A 22,260-nucleotide genomic window follows, 5' to 3' on the forward strand; every position below is an offset into this window, starting at 1 on the left:
TGGAATTTGCTTCCGACTCATCTTCATCTACAAACTTCTCTAGCCCAATTCAAATCAGACTTAAAAACATTTTTATTCCAAGATGCCTACTCTTAAACTTCCGGACTGAGTCGTGGAAGATATCAGGACCATCTTATGTCTGACCCGCCCTCACCTTCCTGTCAAACATTGTAGTTCTACCCTTCCTCTCCTCACTGTGTTGTCTTATATATAATAAACTTGAAACTTGAGGAGGGGGGGTTAGTGGCTGCTGCCTTTAACTTATAAAGGTTCTGGGGGTCTAAGAACCAGGATTCTCAAACTCCTTAGTTGGTTTTGTATAGGGTTGTGGTGGGGGTGTAAGAAAGTGCGGATAGGATCTTTTCTTTTACAGAGTTCCAACTGCTTATCGTCAGTGGGTGTTAAAGGACCTCTAACATAATTGGAGACTTGTTGGTTGATATTATTTTTGGGAAGGTTTGGATTTTAAGTCAAAATGTGGATGAAAGTTGTTGTGTAATCTGTTTTATTCATGATTTCCTTTGTTGTATTTAACTGTTATCAATAAAATGTTTAAAACTAAGGCTGCAGATTTGACGATATTGTTACCCGCTTTGAAACTGATTGATTAGGGATTTGGTGGGATACAAATCCTTTACATAACACACACCACAGAATTTTCCTCTGCAGTGCTACAGGCACTTTCCAAAATAATGATGAAGAAAATAAAACCAACACAGATAAACCTAAGGAAGCCAGTCAGCATTTACCCACTGGTGCACTGTACTGTTTTCTTGGGATCTCACCAGGTCGGGTGGTTCTGAGAAGTGCCATGGCTTGGGCACTTCCAACTTCATTCTCTGCCATGCACTGGTAGATTCCATCATCTTCAGGTCCCACACTTATTACCCGTAGCGCCTTCCTGGACAGCCGATACCGTAGACCTGAGACCAGAGGCAAGGAGTTCCTCAGCCATGCCACTGAGGGCTGGGGGTTCCCCCGCACCCTGCAAGTGAACTTTGCACTCTGACCCCAGGTGATGACCTGCTGGGACAGTTCCATAATGACTTCAGGGGGTTCTGTGAGGAAAGAAGAGAAAGGGTTCAGAAGAGAAGTAAGCTGGGGTCTTAACTGGGTTTCTGCACCACAGCTAAAAAGTATAGAGGAGACAAACTCTGATTAAAGAAACAATAAAATCAGACCTGTTCAACAAGTGAAAAAAGAAACTAGAACCCCATTTGCTAAGAAACGGAAGCAGAACACCATTCCAGCAAAAAGAAAAATGGTCAACTTGATCACAAGAAACCAACACAATGCAAAAATTTAACTTCTTCCTTGTATCAAACCTATGTTTAAAAACATATTTCCTTTTGGTTCCCTTTCTCTGTTAAATGGCTTGGAGGCCTACAGTTCGCTTAGCAGGGTTTAAAAAAGGTTTGGATAATTTCCTAAAAGAAAAGTCCATAAGCCATTATTAAGACGGACTTGGGAAAATCCACTGCTTATTTCTAGGATAAGCAGAATAAAATCTGTTTTACTGTTCTGGGATCTTGCCAGGTACTTGTGACCTGGATTGGCCACTGCTGGAAACAGGATACCGGGCTTTATTGTCCTTCCGTCCGTCCCAGTATGGCAACGCTTATGTTCTTATGTACTGTATATAACTTTCTTTTATGGATAACATGCTTTGACTGTAACGGTTCAATGAAATACTAGCACATTTTTCCTTGAGAGGGCTCAAATGTATCAGCTTTAGGAATGTGACTGAAAAGATGATACTACACTAGCCTGGTGGCTCCATGGGTCAGTGAGAGCTAGGGATGCTGTGAAAGCAGTCCCTGGGACAGGGGGAGGGAGTCAGTTGCAACTTAAGGGTGATAACAGATGGCTGGATTTTGGATGCCTGATAGCAGAATTTCAGAAAAGGCCCTGGTCAATGAGCCCCAGCTGAGTGTCAGAAAAGGATTAGGTTTAGTGAGTGGGATAGGATGTAAAAGAATGGAAAAAAACATCCTTCAGTGGGTGTGAAGAAATGTTCATGGCATTAGACTGCCATCTTGGCTCCAAACGAGGTGAAAGCCCAAAGCTATAGGAGGAAACTCTTAGATCAAAATAAGTTGCTATCTACATCATCCTTGTTATACCTCCAATGCAGTGGCATAGCCATGGGGAGGGGGGGTCTTGGAGGACTGTCTCCTCCCTCCATCTTGGGCTCAGGCCACCTCTAAACCTGCACTGCACCCATTACATGGCTGGCGGAGATGTCAAAGCTCCGCCAGCCAAATTCTCTGTTGAGCTGCTTCCCTTCTCTTCAAGATGCTGCAGTAACCTGGAATTTGGCTGGGTGCCTCTAGCTGCCGAAGCTGGGACTCCTCACACATGCCGATTTCTGGGTTACTGCAGCAGCGCAAAAAGGAAGGGAGCAGCTTGGCAGGGAATTTATTTGGCACCTCTTATTAGACCGAGATGTGGTTCATACAACAGAGTCATAGCCTATGAAGAATCTAAATTTCTACAGGACCAATACAGCTACCAGAACAGGGGCAGATTTTGGAAAGAAGCAGAGACATACATAAGAAGGTGATGGAATTTCAACACCTACCAAACACCTGGACGTTATAGAAGATGAAGGCAGGTCCAGTTTCCTCCATGCCATTACTGGCCATGCAGCTGTATGTGCCAGAATCCTCTTCGCTGGTGACATCAATCAGGAGATTGCTGAGCAGAAAACGTGTTTTATTTTGGCCGGCAATATCAGCCCCATCCTTGGCCCAGGTGATGCGGGGAGGTGGCATCCCGCTGGCCACACACTCAAGGATGAGGCTCTGACCCCTGGTGACTATGATTGTCTGAGTCTTGGGAGGGTAAATGATCCTGGCTGCTTCTGCTGTGGAGCCTGAGAGGTACCAGAAGAGATGAATGCTGTAGCGTATGCCAAAAGAACAATATATTTCAGATCTTATCTATTCAGATGTCCTCCCTAAAGCTCCTGGTACCAGGATTGGGACAGACTAAATAGTGAAAGACAACTCTAAACACCAAGTATGGATTTTCAAGATAACCACACAGATTATTCAGATATAATTGCATGAATATAATTGTAAGAGGCTTTGTTAATTTGCATACTGTTATTCTGAAAATCAAATTTGTTAGAGAAGCTGTCATCCTCTGACCTAAATGATACATCACTGGTGAATCAACACAATATGCCTTTCATTTAGCTTGTCCTATTTGTATAATGCTGGTCTACAGATTTTCCAAGTACGCTACACAGGATACCCAATCATTTGTTTACTTACCAACCAAATTATATTACTCTATAAAGATTGTAAAATGTATTGTAAAACATACTGCCATCATATAGCTGAGTATCAAGTGGCCTTATATTAAACAGCTCTTATCTATGACTTAAAATTCCATCTGCTAAGTAATGGATCTAGCCCAAATTCTTTTGCAACTCTGGTGGGGAGAGAAGAAAAGATAGTAGAAGACAAGAATATGATATTAAGGAAGGGTTGCTTGTAAAAAGAAATCTTACGTCGTACGCGTAGCCTGTCACTGGAAACTGAGGTTTTCACTTCCTGTGTCACAGGGTTATAGGCTGCACACTTATAGGTCCCCTCATCCTCCTGTGTGGCATTGACAATCTGTAGGTTCCCAGATGGCATGATAAGATAATTACCTGTGCGTGATAGAGAAGAGTAATCAGTGTAAAACCAATACTCCCTGTGTGAACAGAATCAACAAATCAACACTGATGTCAGCCAGTTGTATTATTTTACCAATTAGCAGCGCCAGTCCCTGAGCTCATCCCACCATGTACACAGTGCTGTATTCTTGATTTTCTTACAGAACTCAGAACTATATTTCCTAGCAAGCAACTGTGCGACCTTGAGCATGTCACTTAACCTTTCTACATTCAGGCATGTTACTCTGGAAAAGCAACATTAAAACCACCTGACATGCCTTGCACAGTGGCGTGGGCACTGCTTACCTCTGGATGTCTCCAGCCACTCCTGTTTGACGCTGTAGCGCACCTGAGCCTTCGGGTGGCTTTCAGGGAGATTACAGGCGATCACAGCTGTGTTACCCTCATCCACTTCAATCACATGTTGCGTGTCAAACGTGAAGTCTTGAAGATCTGTGCAACAGTAAGAGCCAAAGCTTCTGACTACATGGCTACATTCTCTTTATAGACATCTATACGCTGGGCAATACTGACTTATCAATTCAGTCTACTAAATTTGTCTGAGAAGGGGGAAATTCCTTCCCATAGCATTTGTTCTATTACAAGGGTTCTCAACCCAGTCCTCTGGATAAACCCAGCCAGTCAGGTTCTCAGAATATCTACAATGTATGTAAATCTATCTCATGTATATTCACTGTGGTTATCTTGGAAACCTGACTTGCTAGGTGTTTTCTGAGGACTGGTCTGAGAACCAATATTCTATTCAATTTCACAGCTGTCAGGACTGCTGGGCAAGTACATGGGGAACAAAAGTTATCTTATACCACTTCTAATCCTCATCCTCTGCACTTGTGATCCCTATCCATTATGCAGTGCAAAAAGAGTGAATCAGCATCATTTCCTATGGAGACTACTTTGTGGCTCTAACATTGTCTCCTCCCATTACCCCAACCAAACACACATTTCAAAAAGCACTTCTGCAGCCTTGGAGGCTCAACGGTAGCTTTCTCTTGAGCCCTGGTCACACTACTGTTGCTCCAGATGATGAAGGAAGGGTTTTTCTGTGGGTGTACCCCTTGAACCAGAGTCTCTTGGATGGCTCATTGATCGAAGCAGGGTTTCCAGTTTAAATTTACTGCACTCTTGATTCTCATGAGCAAGGATAACCCCACAGGATAAGGTTCCCTGCTTAAGCCTGGGACAGGGTGTCCCAACGACAACTGTCACTTTATGCTGGGACAGGTTTTAACATGGTTGATAAAAGCAAGCTTCCCAAGAGAGGGAAACCCTAAGGGAGTAAATTTATAAAGGTTTTTCATTGGGTAATGCCCGTTTTACACACTTAGTCCAAAGCCACATTGGCCATGAAGAAAACAGGGTATCTGCAGGTTTGTTTGGACTAACGTCTAAACCAGGGGTATCCAACCTCGGTCCTTGAGGGCCAAAACCCAGTCGATTTTCAGGATTTCCCCAATGAATATGCATGAGATTTATTTACATACATTGCTTCATGCATATTCATTGTGGAAAGCCTGAAAACCCGAATAAGTCAGTGCCAAGGTTGGACATCCCTGGTTTAAATTATCCAATGATAATGTACATGAGCTTTTGAGGCCACAGAGGCCCATTCTTCAGGATGTGACAGAAAGGTTGATTCATGCTGTCACATCTAAATGTCAAAAGTTTCATACACACCAAAATTCTTTTAAGAGTCCATGCCTACTAAAACCCCTACCTACTTGCAATTAGTTTTGAGAAGAATAGGGGTAATATGATGATTGCATCTTTCACCCAACCTGCAAGACAGAAGAGACCTCCTCTGCACTATGACATGTATCTACATTATAGCCCTAGTCATTAGAGGTCAATACTTAGGTGCTGGATATCCAGGGAAAGATAACCAGATAAGTTACCAAATCACCTTTAACCAGATATTATTTAATGTTTAATTAATTGAATGAAAAGCCATTCGAGCAAACAGCAAGGTGGTGAACAAATTCATCAAAACAGCACTCCATGTACAACAGGAAAAAAAACCCCAAGAGACAATGATACCCAACAGACAGGCGCAGCAGGCAAATAGTGTGTGTGTGTTGGTGGGAAGCAGACGCACACCTAATGAGCTAATGACTTTGGCAGAATTGCCAACCCAGGGGAATAGGCCCAGCAGGACACAGGGGTTAAAGCTTAGTATGAGGCGGTCTGAGAAGCAAGCCATGTCTTTATTCTGGCCTTAAATTTCAGATCAGACGGCTTGAGATTAGCTAGCAGTCCATTCCAGAAGAGTGAAATTAGACATGAGAAGGATAACTGTTTAAATCTGTGCTTTTGCAAGTATCTAATTAAAATTAACAAGATAAAGGTATCAGGTTAACTTCATGGCCAAGTATTTTTCCAGTCAGATTTATGCTCCAGAGTGCCTCCGACTCCCCCTTCACTTAACCGGTTAAAATTTAGAAGGTCATCATGCTGGAATTTTTAAAGATTTATCTGCTTAACTCCTGAAGCCAGCTGGATAAATCTTCTGAATATCAACCCCTCTGGGTCTGTAAAACCATTTATCTGAGCTAACTTCAGCTCCAGCTGCATTCCTAGGGAGCTAAGAGTCAGCCAGCGGAGGGCCCCTCAGAACAGGAATGGGAATACCAGACTGCTGTTAAAAATGATGGATCAGGTTTCACTGGGGAAAACATTCAACATGACACCTGCCTTTGGCCTGAATTCTGGTACATTTGAGAAATCCATTAGGGGTTGTTTTCACAGCACCCTCCCTTCTGCATTCCTCAAGCTATACCTATCAAACACAGCACATCAATCAAAGCACCGTATAATGCATCAAAACATGAGGTCTCCCTGCCTAAGCCTGAAACCGTTCTCCCAGCAATTCAAGGCCTCTTTCTCCTAGTCATTACTGCCCCTTCAAAGGCCTCACATTTTATGATCCTCTTTCCATTTCTCCTACCATCACCCCTAACTTCCCTCAGCAAAACTGGCAGTAGTCTACTCTCCCCTACTCCAGCCAGACAGGAAAGAAAATGGTAGAAACATTATAGGAGGTTACAATCTTCTAATTCCCCCACATTTTAATGTTCTTCCCGATAGCTGAAGTCCTGAAGAATTTGTTCGGTATCTAGAATCCAACTCCATCCCCCTAGGCCCAGTTTTCTTCAGTTCCAGGCTGCACTTTCGTAGTTAGTATGTAAATAGTTTCAGGTTAATTGACTTTGAGGACTGCCTATTGCCCTAGCATTGTTATTTTCGGTGAGTCTGGTAACTAGGGATTCCCAGATGTGAGACTATGGATGGGCTGCTTGTCCTTGAGGAAAGGTAAAATTATGTATAATCATACCTGATAATTTTCTTTCCATTAATCATAGCTGATCAATCCATAGACTGGTGGGTTGTGTCCATCTACCAGCAGGTGGAGATAGAGAGCAAACTTTTGCCTCCCTATATGTGGTCATGTGCTGCCGGAAACTCCTCAGTATGTCGATATCAAAGCTCCATCCGCAGGACTCAGCACTTAGAGAATTACACCCACGAAGGGACACTCTGCCCAGCTCACCACCGCCGAAACGGGGGAGGGGAATTAACCCAGCTCATCCCCACACAAGTGGGGGAGGGGAATCCGTCCAGCTCATCCCCGCGGAGCGGGGGAGGGACACCACACCCGCCGATGCGGGGGGATCTGGCTTATCCTGCAACCGCAACCGCGGGAGGAGCTGACTGACCCTAACACCGCCGAAGCAGGAGGGGTACAAAGCTGCCCTACAGCCGCACGAAGAGGGAGGGAGTGCCGGCAGAATTTTAAGTCTCAATCCAGCCCCGTAAAACGGAGGGGAGAGGAATGCAGCAGCTCACTGTAACACAAACTCGTCTTAACTCTTGAAGAATCCAAGTGAAAAAACTTGAACACGAAGTCTTTCTGAAGTAACTGAAGACTAAACTTGAACCTGAAATGCAACCAGAATAAAAACAGTACAGATATCTGGGAGGGGCTATGGATTGATCAGCTATGATTAATGGAAAGAAAATTATCAGGTATGATTATACATAATTTTACCTTCCATATCATCAAGCTGATCAATCCATAGACTGGTGGGATGTACCGAAGCAGTACTCACCCAGGGCGGGACATTGAAATCCCTGACCTCAACACTGAAGCTCCAAACCGGGCCTCCGCCCGTGCAGCCACAGTCAAACGGTAATGCTTGGAGAATGTATGAGCCGAAGCCCAAGTTGCCGCCTTGCATATCTCTTCCAAGGAGACGGATCCGGCCTCTGCCATCGAGGCCGCCTGAGCTCTCGTGGAGTGAGCCTTCAGCTGGATAGGTGGCACCTTCCCCGCGGCCACATAAGCCGCTGCAATGGCTTCCTTGACCCATCTTGCCACTGTAGGCTTAGCAGCCTGCAGACCCTTACGAGGACCTGCAAACAGGACAAACAGATGATCCGATTTCCGGAAATCATTGGTCACTTCCAAGTATCTGATGATGACTCGTCTCACATCCAGATATTTAAGAGCAGAGTATTATTTATTTTATTTATTTTATTTATGTTGATTTATATACCGTGTCTTGTTGCAACTGCAAAACAGAACGGTTTACATATATATAAAAAAAATTGGTATATACAAATAAACAAACATAGGAATTCCATTCGTGACAGGAAAGCACAGCAATCAAGATAGACTACATAATAAATCAATACAATACAGTACTCCTCTGGGTAGTCCTCCCTACGAAAGGAAGGGAGACAGAGCTGCTGATTCACATGGAAGCGAGAAACAATCTTGGGCAGGAAGGAAGGCACTGTGCGAATAGTCACTCCTGCCTCAGTGAACTGCAGAAAAGGCTCTCGACATGAGAGCGCCTGGAGCTCGGAAACTCTTCTGGCTGAAGTGATAGCCACCAAAAAGACTGCTTTCAACGTCAGGTCTTTCAGAGATGCCCTCGACAAGGGTTCAAAAGGCGGCTTCTGCAATGCTCTTAGTACCAGGTTGAGATTCCACGCAGGCACCACTGAGTGCAGAGGAGGGCGCAGGTGATTAACTCCCTTGAGAAAGCGCACCACATCTGGCTGTGAAGCCAGGGAAGCACCCTTCAGGCGGCCCCTGAAGCAAGCCAGAGCCGCTACCTGGACTTTAAGGGAACTGAGCGACAGGCCTTTCTCCAGACCTTCTTGCAGGAACGCCAACACTGAAGAAATTGGAGCAGTGAAGGGAGAAAGTGAGCCTGCTTCACACCACGCTGCAAAGATACGCCAAACCCTGGCGTAAGCAGTAGAAGTAGAGCGCTTCCTCGCTCTCAGCATAGTGGCGATGACCTTGTCTGAGAATCCCTTCTTCCTCAGACGCTGCCGCTCAATAGCCAGGCCGTAAGACCAAAGGGGGAGGGATCCTCCATCACCACGGGACCCTGATGTAACAGGCCCTGCTCCACTGGCAGCCGCAGAGGATCGTCGACTGAGAGCCTGATCAAGTCCGCATACCAGGGACGCCTGGGCCAATCCGGGCCCACCAGGATTACCCTGCCGGGATGCTTTGCCACCCGGTCTAGCACCCTGCCCAACATGGGCCAGGGCGGGAACACATAGAGAAGCTCTTGTGTCGGCCACTGTTGGAGAAGAGCATCTACTCCCAGGGATCGAGGGTCCCGTCCTCTGCTGAAAAAGCGCGGCACTTGGCAATTGGCCGATGACGCCATCAGATCTAGGCTCGGCTGGCCCCAGCGCTTCGTGATGTCCAAGAACGCCTGAGCAGATAGCTGCCACTCTCCGGGCTCCAAGGTATGGCGACTGAGAAAGTCCGCCTTGACATTCATGACTCCGGCAATGTGGGCCGCTGAAAGCTGCTCCAGGTTCGCTTCCGCCCACTGGCAAAGATTCATAGCCTCCTTGGCTAGAGGGGCGCTCTTGGTACCTCCCTGGCGGTTGACATAGGCCACAGCCGTGGCATTGTCCGACAGGACCCGTACAGGCTTCAACACCAGTACCGGGATGAACTCCAAAAGCGCCAACCAAATGGCTCTGAGTTCCAGGAGGTTGATAGACCACTTTGCCTCTGCAGGAGACCAGAGCCCCTGCGCTGTCCTTCCCAAGCAGTGGGCTCCCCAGCCCGACAACGAGGCGTCCGTCGTGACGACAATCCACTCTGGGGTCACCAGAGGCATTCCCGCAGACAACTTGTCTGTCTGCATCCACCAGCTCAGCGCCTTGCGCACTGCTGGGTCCAAGGGAAGTCGCACAGCATAATCCTCCGACATCGGAGTCCAGCGCTGCAGCAAGGAGTGTTGAAGTGGTCTCATATGAGCCCTGGCCCAGGGCACTACTTCCATCGTGGCCGTCATAGAGCCCAACAGCTGCACATAGTCCCAAGCCCGAAGAGGAGAGGCTCCCAGGAACTGGTCCACCTGAGCCTGAAGTTTGACAATCCGATTGTCTGGCAGGAACACTCTGCCCACTTGGGTGTCGAATCGAACTCCCAGGTACTCCAGGGACTGAGTCGGGCGCAGCTGGCTCTTCTCCCAGTTGATGATCCATCCCAGGGAGCTCAAAAGAGCAACTACCCGGTCCACAGCTTTGCCGCACTCTGCATAAGAGGGGGCTCGGATCAACCAGTCGTCCAGATAAGGATGGACTTGTATCCCTTCCTTTCGTAGGAAGGCCGCGATGACCACCATTACTTTGGAAAAGGTCCGCGGAGCAGTAGCCAACCCGAATGGGAGGGCTCTGAACTGGAAGTGTCGTCCCAGGACTGCAAAACGCAGGAAGCGTTGATGAGGAGGCCAGATGGGAATATGCAGGTACGCTTCCTTGATGTCCAAGGATGCCAGGAACTCTCCTGCCTTCACTGCCGCTATAACAGAGCGGAGAGTCTCCATGCGAAAGTGCCGCACTTTCAAGGCCCGATTGACCCCTTTGAGGTCGAGGATAGGCCGGACAGAACCTCCTTTCTTTGGTACCACAAAGTAAATGGAGTAACGTCCCTTGCCAAGCTGACTTTCTGGCACCGGAACGACCGCGCCCAGGCGGATCAGATTGTCCAAGGTCTGCTGCACTGCCACAGCTTTGACCGGAGACTTGCAGGGAGAGAGTACAAACCCGTCTTTTAAGGGTCGGCAGAACTCTAGTTTGTAGCCGTCTCTGATGACTTCCAGCACCCACGCGTCTGAAGTTATTGTGGTCCACTCGCCCAGAAACGAGGACAGCCGTCCTCCAGTCTGCACTGGGGCGTGGACCAAGACCCCGTCATTGGGTACGAGACCCTGGGGGAGGACCGGAGGGAGCACCTCCGGGACGGCGGTCTCTGCGAAAGGAATGCTGCTTGGGGGAGAAATTCCTCTTGAAGTAAGAGGGGGCAGAGGAACCCGACTTGCCCGGGCGGTACCGACGGGCTTCCTGCAACCGTCCTCTGGAGGTACCGGGACGAGTACTAGCCCGAGCCCTGACCTCTGGTAATTTCTTGCCCTTAGACGTGCCGAGATCGGTCACGATTTTGTCCAGCTCGACCCCAAAGAGCAGCTTGCCTTTAAAAGGCAACCTAGCCAGGCGGGATTTAGAGGCGTGGACAGCAGACCAATGTTTCAGCCAAAGCCACCGCCGCGCAGAGATTGTCTGAGCCATGCCTTTCGCTGAGGCCCTCAAGACATCATACAGCAAGTCTGCCAAATAGGCTAAGCCCGATTCCAGGGCCGGCCAATCAGCCCTCAAGGAATGATCCGAGGGGGAAGCCCGCTGCACCATAGTCAGGCACGCCCTGGCCACATAGGAGCCGCAAACTGAGGCCTGCAAACTTAAAGCAGCCGCCTCAAAGGACGACCTTAAGGCCGCCTCCAATCTTCTGTCTTGGGCGTCCTTTAGGGCCGTGCCACCTTCCACCGGCAACGCCGTTTTCTTAGTCACCGCAGTGATTAAAGAATCCACGGTAGGCCACAGATAGGCCTCACGTTCACTCACAGCCAAAGGATAGAGGCGGGACATAGCCCTAGCCACTTTAAGGCTCGCTTCTGGGACATCCCATTGAGCCGAAATTAAGGTGTGCATGGCATCATGCACGTGGAAGGTTCTAGGCGGGCGCTTCGTCCCCAGCATAATGGCAGAGCCAACAGGGGCTGAGGGAGAGACGTCCTCCGGAGAGGAAATCTTCAAAGTGTCCATGGCCTGTAACAACAGGTTGGGCAAATCCTCTGGGCTAAAAAGCCGTGCTGCAGAGGGGTCATCCGCTCCATCCGAGCGGGGATCCGTCTCCTCCAAGGAATCCGCAAAGGACCGTTGGGAGACCTCAGACACGCTGCCCTCATCTACATCGGAGGAGACAAATTCCTCCAAGGCCTGGGAATCAACCCGAGGGCGTTTACCTCTGGGAACCTCAACCTCTTTACCAGACGAGGGAGCAGGGGCAGCGTTGTGCATGAGGAAGGCCTGATGCAGCAGCAAAACAAACTCGGGGGAGAAACCCCCCAGACTGTGCACTTCCGCAGCCTGGGCAACAGCCCTAGACGCACCCTCAACCGGCGCTCGCAATAGCGGGGGAGAGACATGCTGCGCATCCAAAATGGCGTCCGGCGCGAAACTCCGCGAAGGAGCCGCGCGGGAAGAACGGCTCTTAACTTTAGCCGCTTCTGTGCCGTCGCCCAAATTAAGGGCGTTCATGGCATTAATGTCTCCAACCTCAAGGGCGGCCCAAGAAGAAGCCGTCTGAGCCGCGTGGCCGGCCAAGATGGCGGAGGCGAGGAGCGGGGGATGGGCGTTTATGGCGGGAAAAACCGCCACGCCGGAGGAAGGACCGGGACATTCATCGGTCACGAAACTGTCACCCAACAAGGGCGAATCAGGCTTTAAGACCCCCGCATCCCCTCTAGAAGCGCTCAAGCGACCCGGGGAGCGACCCTTTGCGCCCTCGCCCTCCGACGCCATATGCCACGAGGAGAAGAATCGGGGAACCCCCTGCCCGCTATAAAAAGGTAAAAATTACCTGCTGTCCGCTCCGAGTTGTAACGACCTGGTGTCCCAGTGAGTAGCTGCAATAGACGCTTAAATAAACGTCGAAATAAACGCCTTTAAGGACGTTCAAAATTTTTTTTTTTTTTTTTAACGGAGCCAGCGGGAGGGGGGAGAAAAGGAGGGACCTGGCACCACCAGGTTTGCACTTGCTCAAAAGAGCCCTCAACCCCAGGCACTCAACAAAACCTAAAAATTAGGCTTGGAGGCCTAGCCAGAGCTGCTGCTGTGTGTGACCACCACCTGCTGAGATAGAGAACATACTGAGGAGTTTCCGGCAGCACATGACCACATATAGGGAGGCAAAAGTTTGCTCTCTATCTCCACCTGCTGGTAGATGGACACAACCCACCAGTCTATGGATTGATCAGCTTGATGATATGGAAGCAAAGTTATTCACCTGTAGCAGGTGTTCTCCCTAGGACAGCAGGCCAAGTATTGTCACATACCCTCCCACCTCTCGTTGGAGTTGTATTCTTTAGCTTTATTACATGACTGAGGAACACGCGCAGTACACCAAACCTTTGAATTTACTCCAACTCCTTTATTTGTCTACTGTCTGACTCCAGTTCCTACCATATGTAAACCTAATTTGGGACGGTGGCAAAGCAGTATTCACCAGGACAACATCTCAAACAATTTCAGGATATAATTTCTATTTACAGTACTTTTGATCCAGGACAAAACAAAATGCATAAGAATATCTTGGATCCAAAGTACTGGTAAATAGAAGTTATATCCTGAAATTGTTTGAAATGTTGTCCTGGTGCATACTGCTTTGTCACTGACTCAAGTTAGATTTATCATACATAATAGGAGTAGGAATCAGAGTCAGACAGCAGAAAAATAGAGGAGACAAAGTCAAATCGCAGATTTAGTGTACTGACTCCACAGTCCTGGATATGACAGGTATCTCAGAAACATGGTGGAAGGACGATAACCAATAGCATACTGTGATGCCAGGGTACAAATTATATCTCAGTGACAGACTAGATCAAATTGTTCTATAGGAAACAGAATACACCATGTTTTCATCCCATCTTGAAGACTTCTGCATCTTTTTGTTGTTGTAAGCTTTTATTTTGAAGCTGGAGTCGAAGTACATTTTTACCAACTTCAATTCCACTCAAAATTGCTTCTTTCACTCCAAAGCCTTGATTACTGTATATGATCGAATATAAGCCTATCCGAGTATAAGTCGAGTTAACAGTTTTCCTCCGACAAAAAGGGGGGGGGGGGGGGGAACTGTTAACTCGAGTATAAGCCCGGGGGGAGGGGTTTATATTCAAGTATGATATACTGTAGTGTCCTTCCCCCTTGGTGTGCAGCATTTTTGCTCTCTCCATCCCTGCCCGCCTGAAGTAATTGCCACTTCTCTCCCTCTCCTACCCCCCCTCAATTGTGACTTCTCTCCCTCTCCTTCCCCTCCACCTCCCCGCGGTGACCAACACTTCTATCCCTCTCCAACCCCTCCCTTCCACGGTGACAGACGCTTCCTGCCCACCCACTCGCATTTTACTGCTCCTTCCTGGCTGCTCCTTCTGCCATTGCTCCACTGACACAGACAAGAAAGCAAGCTGGGCTGCCCTGAGGACTTGAGCATCTGCACATGCTCAAGGCCTTCCGGCTCCTGTCCTCTCAGAAATCTGAGTTGTCAGTTACCGCAAGGGAGGGAGGAAGCACAGAAACTTTCTTGTGGCTTGACTATAAGCAGAGATCCCAATTTTCTTTTTTTTTGGGGGGGGGGGGGGGGGGGGGCAAAAGTCTTGGACAATAGTCAAGTATATACAGTATCTACCTCTTCATTCAGTGCTATATATTCTAATCCTCTTACATTATTTATTAGGCTTCTAGCATTGTATACAGATATGCTTTTGTTTGTAGCCTGCTAATCAATTGGCAGGGATAATTAGCAATCTTTCAATTCTGTCTGTTTCCTAAAAAGGCAACTGGACTACTTTTGCTTTTATTGCAACCTCTCTAACAGGTGTAACATCTCTGTTTCAATAGTACCCTTCAAAGATACCTCACTCTGATCCCAAATTTCCTATTCCTTGCCTCCCCCCCCCCCCCCCCCCACGCTCAGCACAGAAACGAAATCTATGCTTGGTCCAAAGAAGGTGTGAATGGGTGTGTACAGCAAAGCTACATAGCAAGAATCAAAACCAACAAAAATGGAAGGAAAAAGCCTCAGAAAAATTACCAGCACAAAGCTCGCAGTGCCCAGTCTTCCAATCACAGGCTAAAAAACCTTCCTTAAAACTTGATTTTAAATATACTGAATTTTTAACAAAAACAAACATTTTAATAAAGCAGGTGCAGAACAAAAAGAAAAAAAAAAAACTTCCGACAATGGCCAGCATTTCAAATGACTGCATCAGGGACCTTTCTAAACCAAACACTTCAAACAGACACTGAACAACTGTTCATTCTTTCTGTAGAGTTGTTCAGCCTCTGTTTGAAGGGTTTGATTTAGAAACTTCCCTGATGCAGTCATTTGAAACACTGGCCATCATCGTAAGTCTTTTTTGGAGTTCTGCACCTGCTTTACTATTAAGGTAATTGAATTTTTAACAAAAACAAAGTTAAGAGGGATATTTAAAATCAAGTTTTAAGGAAGGTTTTTTTAGACTCTGACTGAAAGACAATGAGCACTGCGAGCTTAGTGCTTGGTCTTAAGTACATCCAAAGGTCCATCAAGCCCAGCATCCTGTTTCCAACAGTGGCCAATCCAGGTCACAAATACCTGGCAAGATCAAAAAAAAAGCTCAATACATTTTATGCTGCTTATCCCAGAAATAAGCAGTGGATTTTCCCCAAGTCAATTTAATAATGGTCTATGGACTTTTCCTTTAGGAAGCCATCAAGAACCTTTTTAAACCCCGCTAAGCTAACCGCCTTTACCACATCTTCTGGCAATGAATTCCAGAGTTTAATTACACGTTGAGTGAAGAAAAATTTTCTCCGATACATATTAAATTTACTACTTTGTAGGTTCACCGCATGCCTCCTAGTCCTTATTACTTTTTGCCTCCTAGTCCTTATTACTTTTGGAAAGAGTAAACAATTCACGTCTACCCGTTCCACTCCACTCATTATTTTATAGACCTCTTTTTTTGTTTTGTTTAAGTGTCCTGTTGGTTTTGATTCTTGCTAATTATTTGAATAGGTATTTTGTTTTAGAATCCTCACAGGATACATTTCAAGACTAAGTTGGGTAAAAATCAGCCTGAAATGGTTTAGGTATAGCTGCTCCTGTCTGGCACTAGGGATGGACTAGATAACCATTTGTGGTCTCTTCCAGCCCTACAGTTGTATCTGTAAGAAAAGGCTGTGGAGAGGACCTGCTATTTCGTGATAATGGAAAGGAGAAGCAGCTGTTTAAAAATGGTGTTCAACAGATGAGTTTTTAGTGCTTCTCTGTTTCTTTAAGGGTCTCTCTATTCTCTCTCTCTCTCTATGTGGGCGACACCTACGTGACAGGAAAAAAGATGAGAGGATGGAAACAACAGGAAGAGATTCACAAGAAAAAGAAGAAAAAAAAAACATAAAACTTTGAAGACTTCTGTCATCAACTGATGAGACGTCTGCTAGTAATGCTTTCAACCTGCATTCAAACCGCCACACATTAATCACTCTGATGTGCTAAACAAAAGCAGAATACTATGGGTTTAATATGTCCGCATCAGGCTGATGGACAAACTGTGTTCCAGCTGTTTAAAGCCTGCATCGCACACTCCAAGAATTGGATACTGAAGAAAAATCCAACCCCATTATATATTCCTTTATTTCCTTGTCCCTTTTTGTACCTGTTTACTCTAACCTTACCTAACCCTTATTTTAAATTGTATTTGTTTAACATCTACCGGACTTGGCGATCGCCTTTACGGTATTATGTAAGCCACATTGAGCCTGCTAATGGGTGGGAAAATGTGGGATATAAATGTTACAAATAAATAAATAAAAACATAGGGGCTTATGTACTGTAGCATGCAACAGCAGGGCTAGTCGATGCCTGTTATAGCCAATACCAGTTAATAACAAACACAGGCTTTGATCAGCTGAAATATGGTGCACCATCAAGGCCAGGTGCATGATGGACCAAACCCAGAACACTTTATTCAGTGCAACAGGACCAAGCAAAGCCTTTTTCTTTTTTAAATGTAATTTCACAGCACTGGCTAAAGTAGATGCTTTATATCCTTGGGGAGGAGACAGTTGAATGGAGAAACTGCTGACTTGTGCCCAGAGGCGTAGCCAGACCTTGACGGGAGGGGGGGCAGAGCCAAAGGTGGGAGGGGGCACATTTTGGCCCATCTTCCCGCTGCCGCTTCTGCCCCCCCCCCCCTGCTGCCACCGTACTTCCCCACCGCCGCTGGAAGGTACTTTAGCTGATGGGGGTCCCCAACCTCCACCAGCTAAAGTGTTTGTCCCGCGCTGTCTCATATTGCCTGCCGCGCTGTCTCACATTGCCTGGCGCCCTGTCCTATTTTCAGCGCCATGCACGCTCGTTTTAATGAAACTGAGCATGCACGAGCATAGTCAGTTTCATTAAAACGAGTGTGCACAGAACTGAAAACAGGACAGGGTACCAGGCAATGTAAGACCAGCGAGGGACAAATGCCTTAGCTGGAGGGGGGTTGGGGACCCCCCAATGGCCAAACTGGGGGCCCTGGAACCAATTTTGGGGGGGGCAGGCCCCCATGGCCCCCCCCATAGCTACACCACTGCTTGTTCCAGCTTTATTTGGGTTTAGAGGTGATATATAAGAAAATAAATTCCACCCCCCCCCCCATCTCCATCCTCCTGCCCACGATCATAATATCCAGGACATTTCAAACTGTCCAAGGCTTTTTACAACACTATGAAAACCAAACTGTGTAGTCAAAAGTAGTTGAGTAAGAGAAATGTGTCCAAATATAAAGATCGTGAGCAGAGCACATGCTACAAGGTCTTACATGCAATACACAGTATCTTACGTAACAGGAATCACATTATTCTGTTCCGTAAGCAGCTCCTATCAAGGCGAATATCTAAGAAGAATCAGAAACCACCATGGAAGACAATAAGCATCAAAGTCACAGATAATGAGCAGGGATTTTCATAATCCTTGATTTTTAAGGAATCTGTTCACCATCTTCTGATTACTGCCTGGATTTAAGTATCTGGAAGGCAGAACAGTCCAGGGTAGTAATTTAATGTCACCAAACTGTTTGCCCACCTGTAGCTTTACTAATCAGCAGAGTTCAGGTATGATCTAAGGCTTTTGTTTTATGTTTAAAAAAAAAGTTGCAAAACAGATTTGATTAAATAACCTGGGCTGACCTGGGAAACCTGTGTATATTGAACCCACCCAAAATACCCTGTAGACCCACGGAGACATTGATGGGCATTTTCGTTATAAAGTCTAAATCAGAATTTGGACGTTTTACAAAAACGTCCTAATTCCGAACAGGAAAGGAGGTCATTTTTGAAAAAGATAGATGTCTTATCTTTTGTGTTTGAAAATGCTATGGACATCTTGTGATTTGGACATTCTTTTTTTTTGGTCCATTTTCGAACAAAAGATATCCAAATGCAAGACATCTAAAACAGAGGAGGAGTGGCTTAATGGTTAGTGCAGCAGGCTTTGATCCTGGCAACATGGGTTCAATTCCCACTGCTGCTCCTTGTGACTTTGGGCAAGTCAAATGCACAAGGGGCATTTTTGGATATGACATCTAAGTCTGAATTTGGACATTTTTTGTTACGAGCGTCACATGAAGGTGTGCCCTCAGCCGCCCATGCATACACCCCCCCCCCCCCCCCCCCCGCGGTTATGCAAGATAGCACGCTGGCACTACCTGGTGAACAGTTGTGCGTAACTACCAATTACTGGCGCTTACGATGCGTGTAAGCGGTAAGTACGTCTAGGCACCAATTTATAGAATTACTTCCTATGTGTCTTCATATTAAGCCTTATAATAATATATAAAGCAGGAGTCCTCAAATCTAGTCCTCGAGGTCCACCACCCAGCCTGGCTCTCAGGATTTTCACAATGAATACATATGAGATCTACATGCATGCAAGGGAAGCAGTGAATGCAAGTAGAGATCTCATACGTCTCTGACCTCATGTGCAACTTTCTTTAAATCAATCACCTTCCTTTCTAACTTTTCCTACTTTCTTACCTATCTATAAGTTACATCTTTGCTTTACCCTTCACTATCAATTATAATGTTCTATTACATATTGTGTTGACATTGTAAGTAGTATATACCATGCCATACTTTATATTGTTTGTTTTTTTTAATATTTTCACTGCTGTAATTGCCAATTGCTCATGTTTGATCTATTCTTACTGTACACCGCCTTGAGTGAATTCCTTCAAAAAGGCGGTAAATAAATCCTAATAAATAAATAAATACACACATACATACATATTCTTAGTGGAAATCCTAAAGATCAGGTTGGGTTGTGGACCTTGAGGATTGGACTTCAGGACCCCTGCTATAAAGCTACCACAACTTGTGAGAATTAAAAAAGTTAACCCCCCCCCCTCCCCCCCACCACCACCACCACCACTTTTGTTAACTTACATGAGGGAATTAAAGCAAGAGAGAGGTCATTTTCCAGATGGAACAAGTTTAATGTCAGCACTGTACATCACAAGTGCAAAATCATTTCTTTGTCCGAGGGGATTCACTGGGCTTCCATTAATCATAAGTATGTCAGTTGGCTGTCACACAGATGTAATACTTCATTTCATTGGAATTACAGGAAAACTTAGTAACCATTAACCCCTTAAGAGCCAGGAATCTTCCTTTGCACACCCATCTCCTCCCCTGTTCTATTCATTAGCACTTTAGGGGCCAGTGTCCATTTAACAGAGATGCTTGTGCACAGCCTTCAGAGAAGGCCCTGGCTTTATATCTAGACATTTTGGAACAGATTCTAGAAAGTGTTCCAAAACTTAGGCGCAAAAAAATATGGGCACTAAGGGCTAGATTCTGTATATGGCGTCTGAAAAATCTGTGTGGGAAAAAAAAATGCCTAGGCGAATTCTCTGAAGTACGTCTGAATGTTATAGAATAGGCTTAAATTTCCACGCGATGTATTGAATAATGCTGAGCGCATCCATGTGATTTATTAAAATGACAATGTGCAAACAGAAGAACACAAATCCTCACACATTCGAAAGCCACACAGGAAGCAGCGAAGATGACTCAAAGAAATATCTTGACAATGCTTAGTGTCTAAAAGTTTAACTTTTAGACACTAAGCATTGTCAAGATATTTGTCACTTAACAAAATGAGCCATACATTTTTGTAATTTCTTAAAGCCACCTACAAGCCTGAAAACTATTAAAGTGGTGTAATTTAGCTACAGAAGGTATTTTCCTGTCTCTGAAGAGCTCACAATTTTAGTTTGCACCTCAGGCATTTGGGGGGGGGGGGGGGGGGGGGGGAGGTTTAAGTGAATTACCCAGCTCACAAGGAGCTGCAGTGGGATTTGAACTAGGTTCTCATGGTTCTCAGCCCAGTGCGCAAACTATTAGGCAATGGGGGGGGGGGGGGGGGGGGGGGGGTGGTTAAGTGACTTGCCCCAGATCACAAGAAGCCGATTCTCAGCCCACTCCATTAACCATTAGGCTAGTCCTCCACTCCTAAAGTGGGGAAAATCATCCACAATCATGTCAGTCCACAAAATGCTAAACTCACCAACCACAGGGCACGTAACAGCACGCTTCCTGCAAGCATTCTTTCCATCTCTGCTCCACTAGTACAAGTTGGACAGCTTTAATCTTGCAGTTTCTACTGGCAAAGAGATGATGCTCTTCTATCTAGCCCCCTCCCCTGCAGTTATGGAAACCTGACATGAAAAGTCGATGAAAACACACACACACATTCTGATTAAAGCATTTTTTAAATAAAAAGTAAACAAAGTGCTCCTGGTGATGTAGCCAAAACCTCCCAAAATATAAACCGGAGATTGTCCAGGCGGCTGCTTTTCAAATATTTCTCCAGTGCTCCAATTTGGGGGAGAAGCCGGTCTGAGAAGCCATAAAAATGATTTGCAAGGAACGTGCTTAATACTTGAGGAATTTCTTGGCATGGTTCAATTAGGGAAAAAAAAAGGCAAACTTCAGAAATTTGATTAATCCTTTAAGACAAGAAGGCAAGGGGAGTCGTTTTTTTCCACTCTGGCATGAAAATCAAAGGAGAGTTAACCCTTTGTGTGCAGGACTCCAAAGCAAATTTTACTCGTATTTCTTATCCCAGTCATTATTGTACAACAGTGACCAGGGCAGGATTAACACACAGGCAAACTAGGCATGTGCCTAGTGCTCAAAGGGGCAATTCTATAATCTAGGCACCCAAACTTATGCACTCCTTGTGCATATAAAATGTATAAAATACTAGCACTTACAAAAAAAATATATAGCAGAATTTGAAAAGGTTCAAAGAAGAGCAACCAAAATGATAAAGGAGATGCAACTCCTCCCATATGAGGAAAGGCTAAACAGGTTAGGGGTTCTTCAGCTTGGAAAAGATCCAGCTGATGGGGATATGGTTGAGGTCTACAAACTCCTGAGTGATGTAGAACGGGTAAAAGTGAATCGATTTTTTACTCATTCCAAAAATACAAAGATTAGGGGCACTCAGAAGTTACACGGAAATACTTTTAAAACAGGTAGGAGGAAATATTTTTTCACTCAACGAACAGTTAAGCTCTGGAACTCATTGATAGAAGGACGTAGTAACAGCAGTTAGTGTTATCTGGGTTTAAAAAAAAAAGGTTTGGACAAGTTTCCTGGAGGAAAAGTCCATAGTCTGCTATTGAGGTGGACATGAGGGATGCCACTGCTTGCCCCGGGATTGGCAGAATGGAAATGTTGCTACTAATTGGGTTTCTGCCAGGTACTTGTGACCTGGATTGGCCACTGTTGGAAACAGGATACTGTGCTAGATAGACTATTGGTCTGACCCAGTACGGCTATTCTTATGTACCCACAAAAGCTGTCATCAGGGTGCCTAAGCACTATTCTACAGTGGCATGTGTAATGTCCATAGTGAATAAATGCAAGGGGATGAGCAGACGTCACAGTTACATGCATCCTTGCTGCATTTATGCTTTTGCAGTTACGCCAGGTCTAAGAATGGTATAACTGCAGGTGCGCAAATGTTGGCGTGCTGATACTGGGTTATGCTGATGTTCCTAATGGAATCTGGGTGCCCAGATGCCGCACAGAATAGGATCCCACTGTGTGTCCTCGGGGCACCTAAATGGAGGTCCCCAGTTGTAGTATTGCCCCCTCCCCCCACATGTTTAGGTAGGGACTTCTCAGAAGTATTAATTCAATGGGTCCCAGGCAGATATTTGTCCTCATAGGAGCCGGCTCTGTGAATGCTTGAGCACCCCCCCCCCCCCCCCCCCCCCCAATATTGAAAAAATCCCATGTATGTGTCCAGGGAGGGGTTATTTCCATTGGGTTTAGCACCACCAATAATTCTGAAAAATTGGATCCTACGTTTGTCCTTGCTGAAGCATAAACAGTAGAGAGGGGATCAGAGCCACCCCTGTCTGCAGAGGTTCTGTCTATTCTCCCCA

At 46.0% G+C, this 22,260-nt stretch overlaps 1 protein-coding gene across 2 annotated transcripts in view; it reads right to left on the reverse strand.

Annotated features, from left to right (window-relative positions):
• Positions 1 to 22,260, reverse strand: part of BOC (BOC cell adhesion associated, oncogene regulated) — a 181,380-nt gene that overhangs the window by 29,383 nt on the left and 129,737 nt on the right. For both annotated transcript variants that reach the window (XM_030203900.1, XM_030203901.1), the window contains exons 5-8: positions 3,974 to 4,120; positions 3,518 to 3,661; positions 2,582 to 2,875; positions 786 to 1,058 (exon numbers count right to left, since the gene is read on the reverse strand). In XM_030203900.1, the coding sequence (XP_030059760.1) occupies positions 786 to 1,058; positions 2,582 to 2,875; positions 3,518 to 3,661; positions 3,974 to 4,120 (858 nt within the window). The remainder of the gene's footprint in view (positions 1 to 785; positions 1,059 to 2,581; positions 2,876 to 3,517; positions 3,662 to 3,973; positions 4,121 to 22,260) is intronic.

Source organism: Microcaecilia unicolor, chromosome 5, assembly GCF_901765095.1.
Source record: "Microcaecilia unicolor chromosome 5, aMicUni1.1, whole genome shotgun sequence".
In the NCBI taxonomy this organism is placed as follows: Eukaryota; Metazoa; Chordata; class Amphibia; order Gymnophiona; family Siphonopidae; genus Microcaecilia; species Microcaecilia unicolor.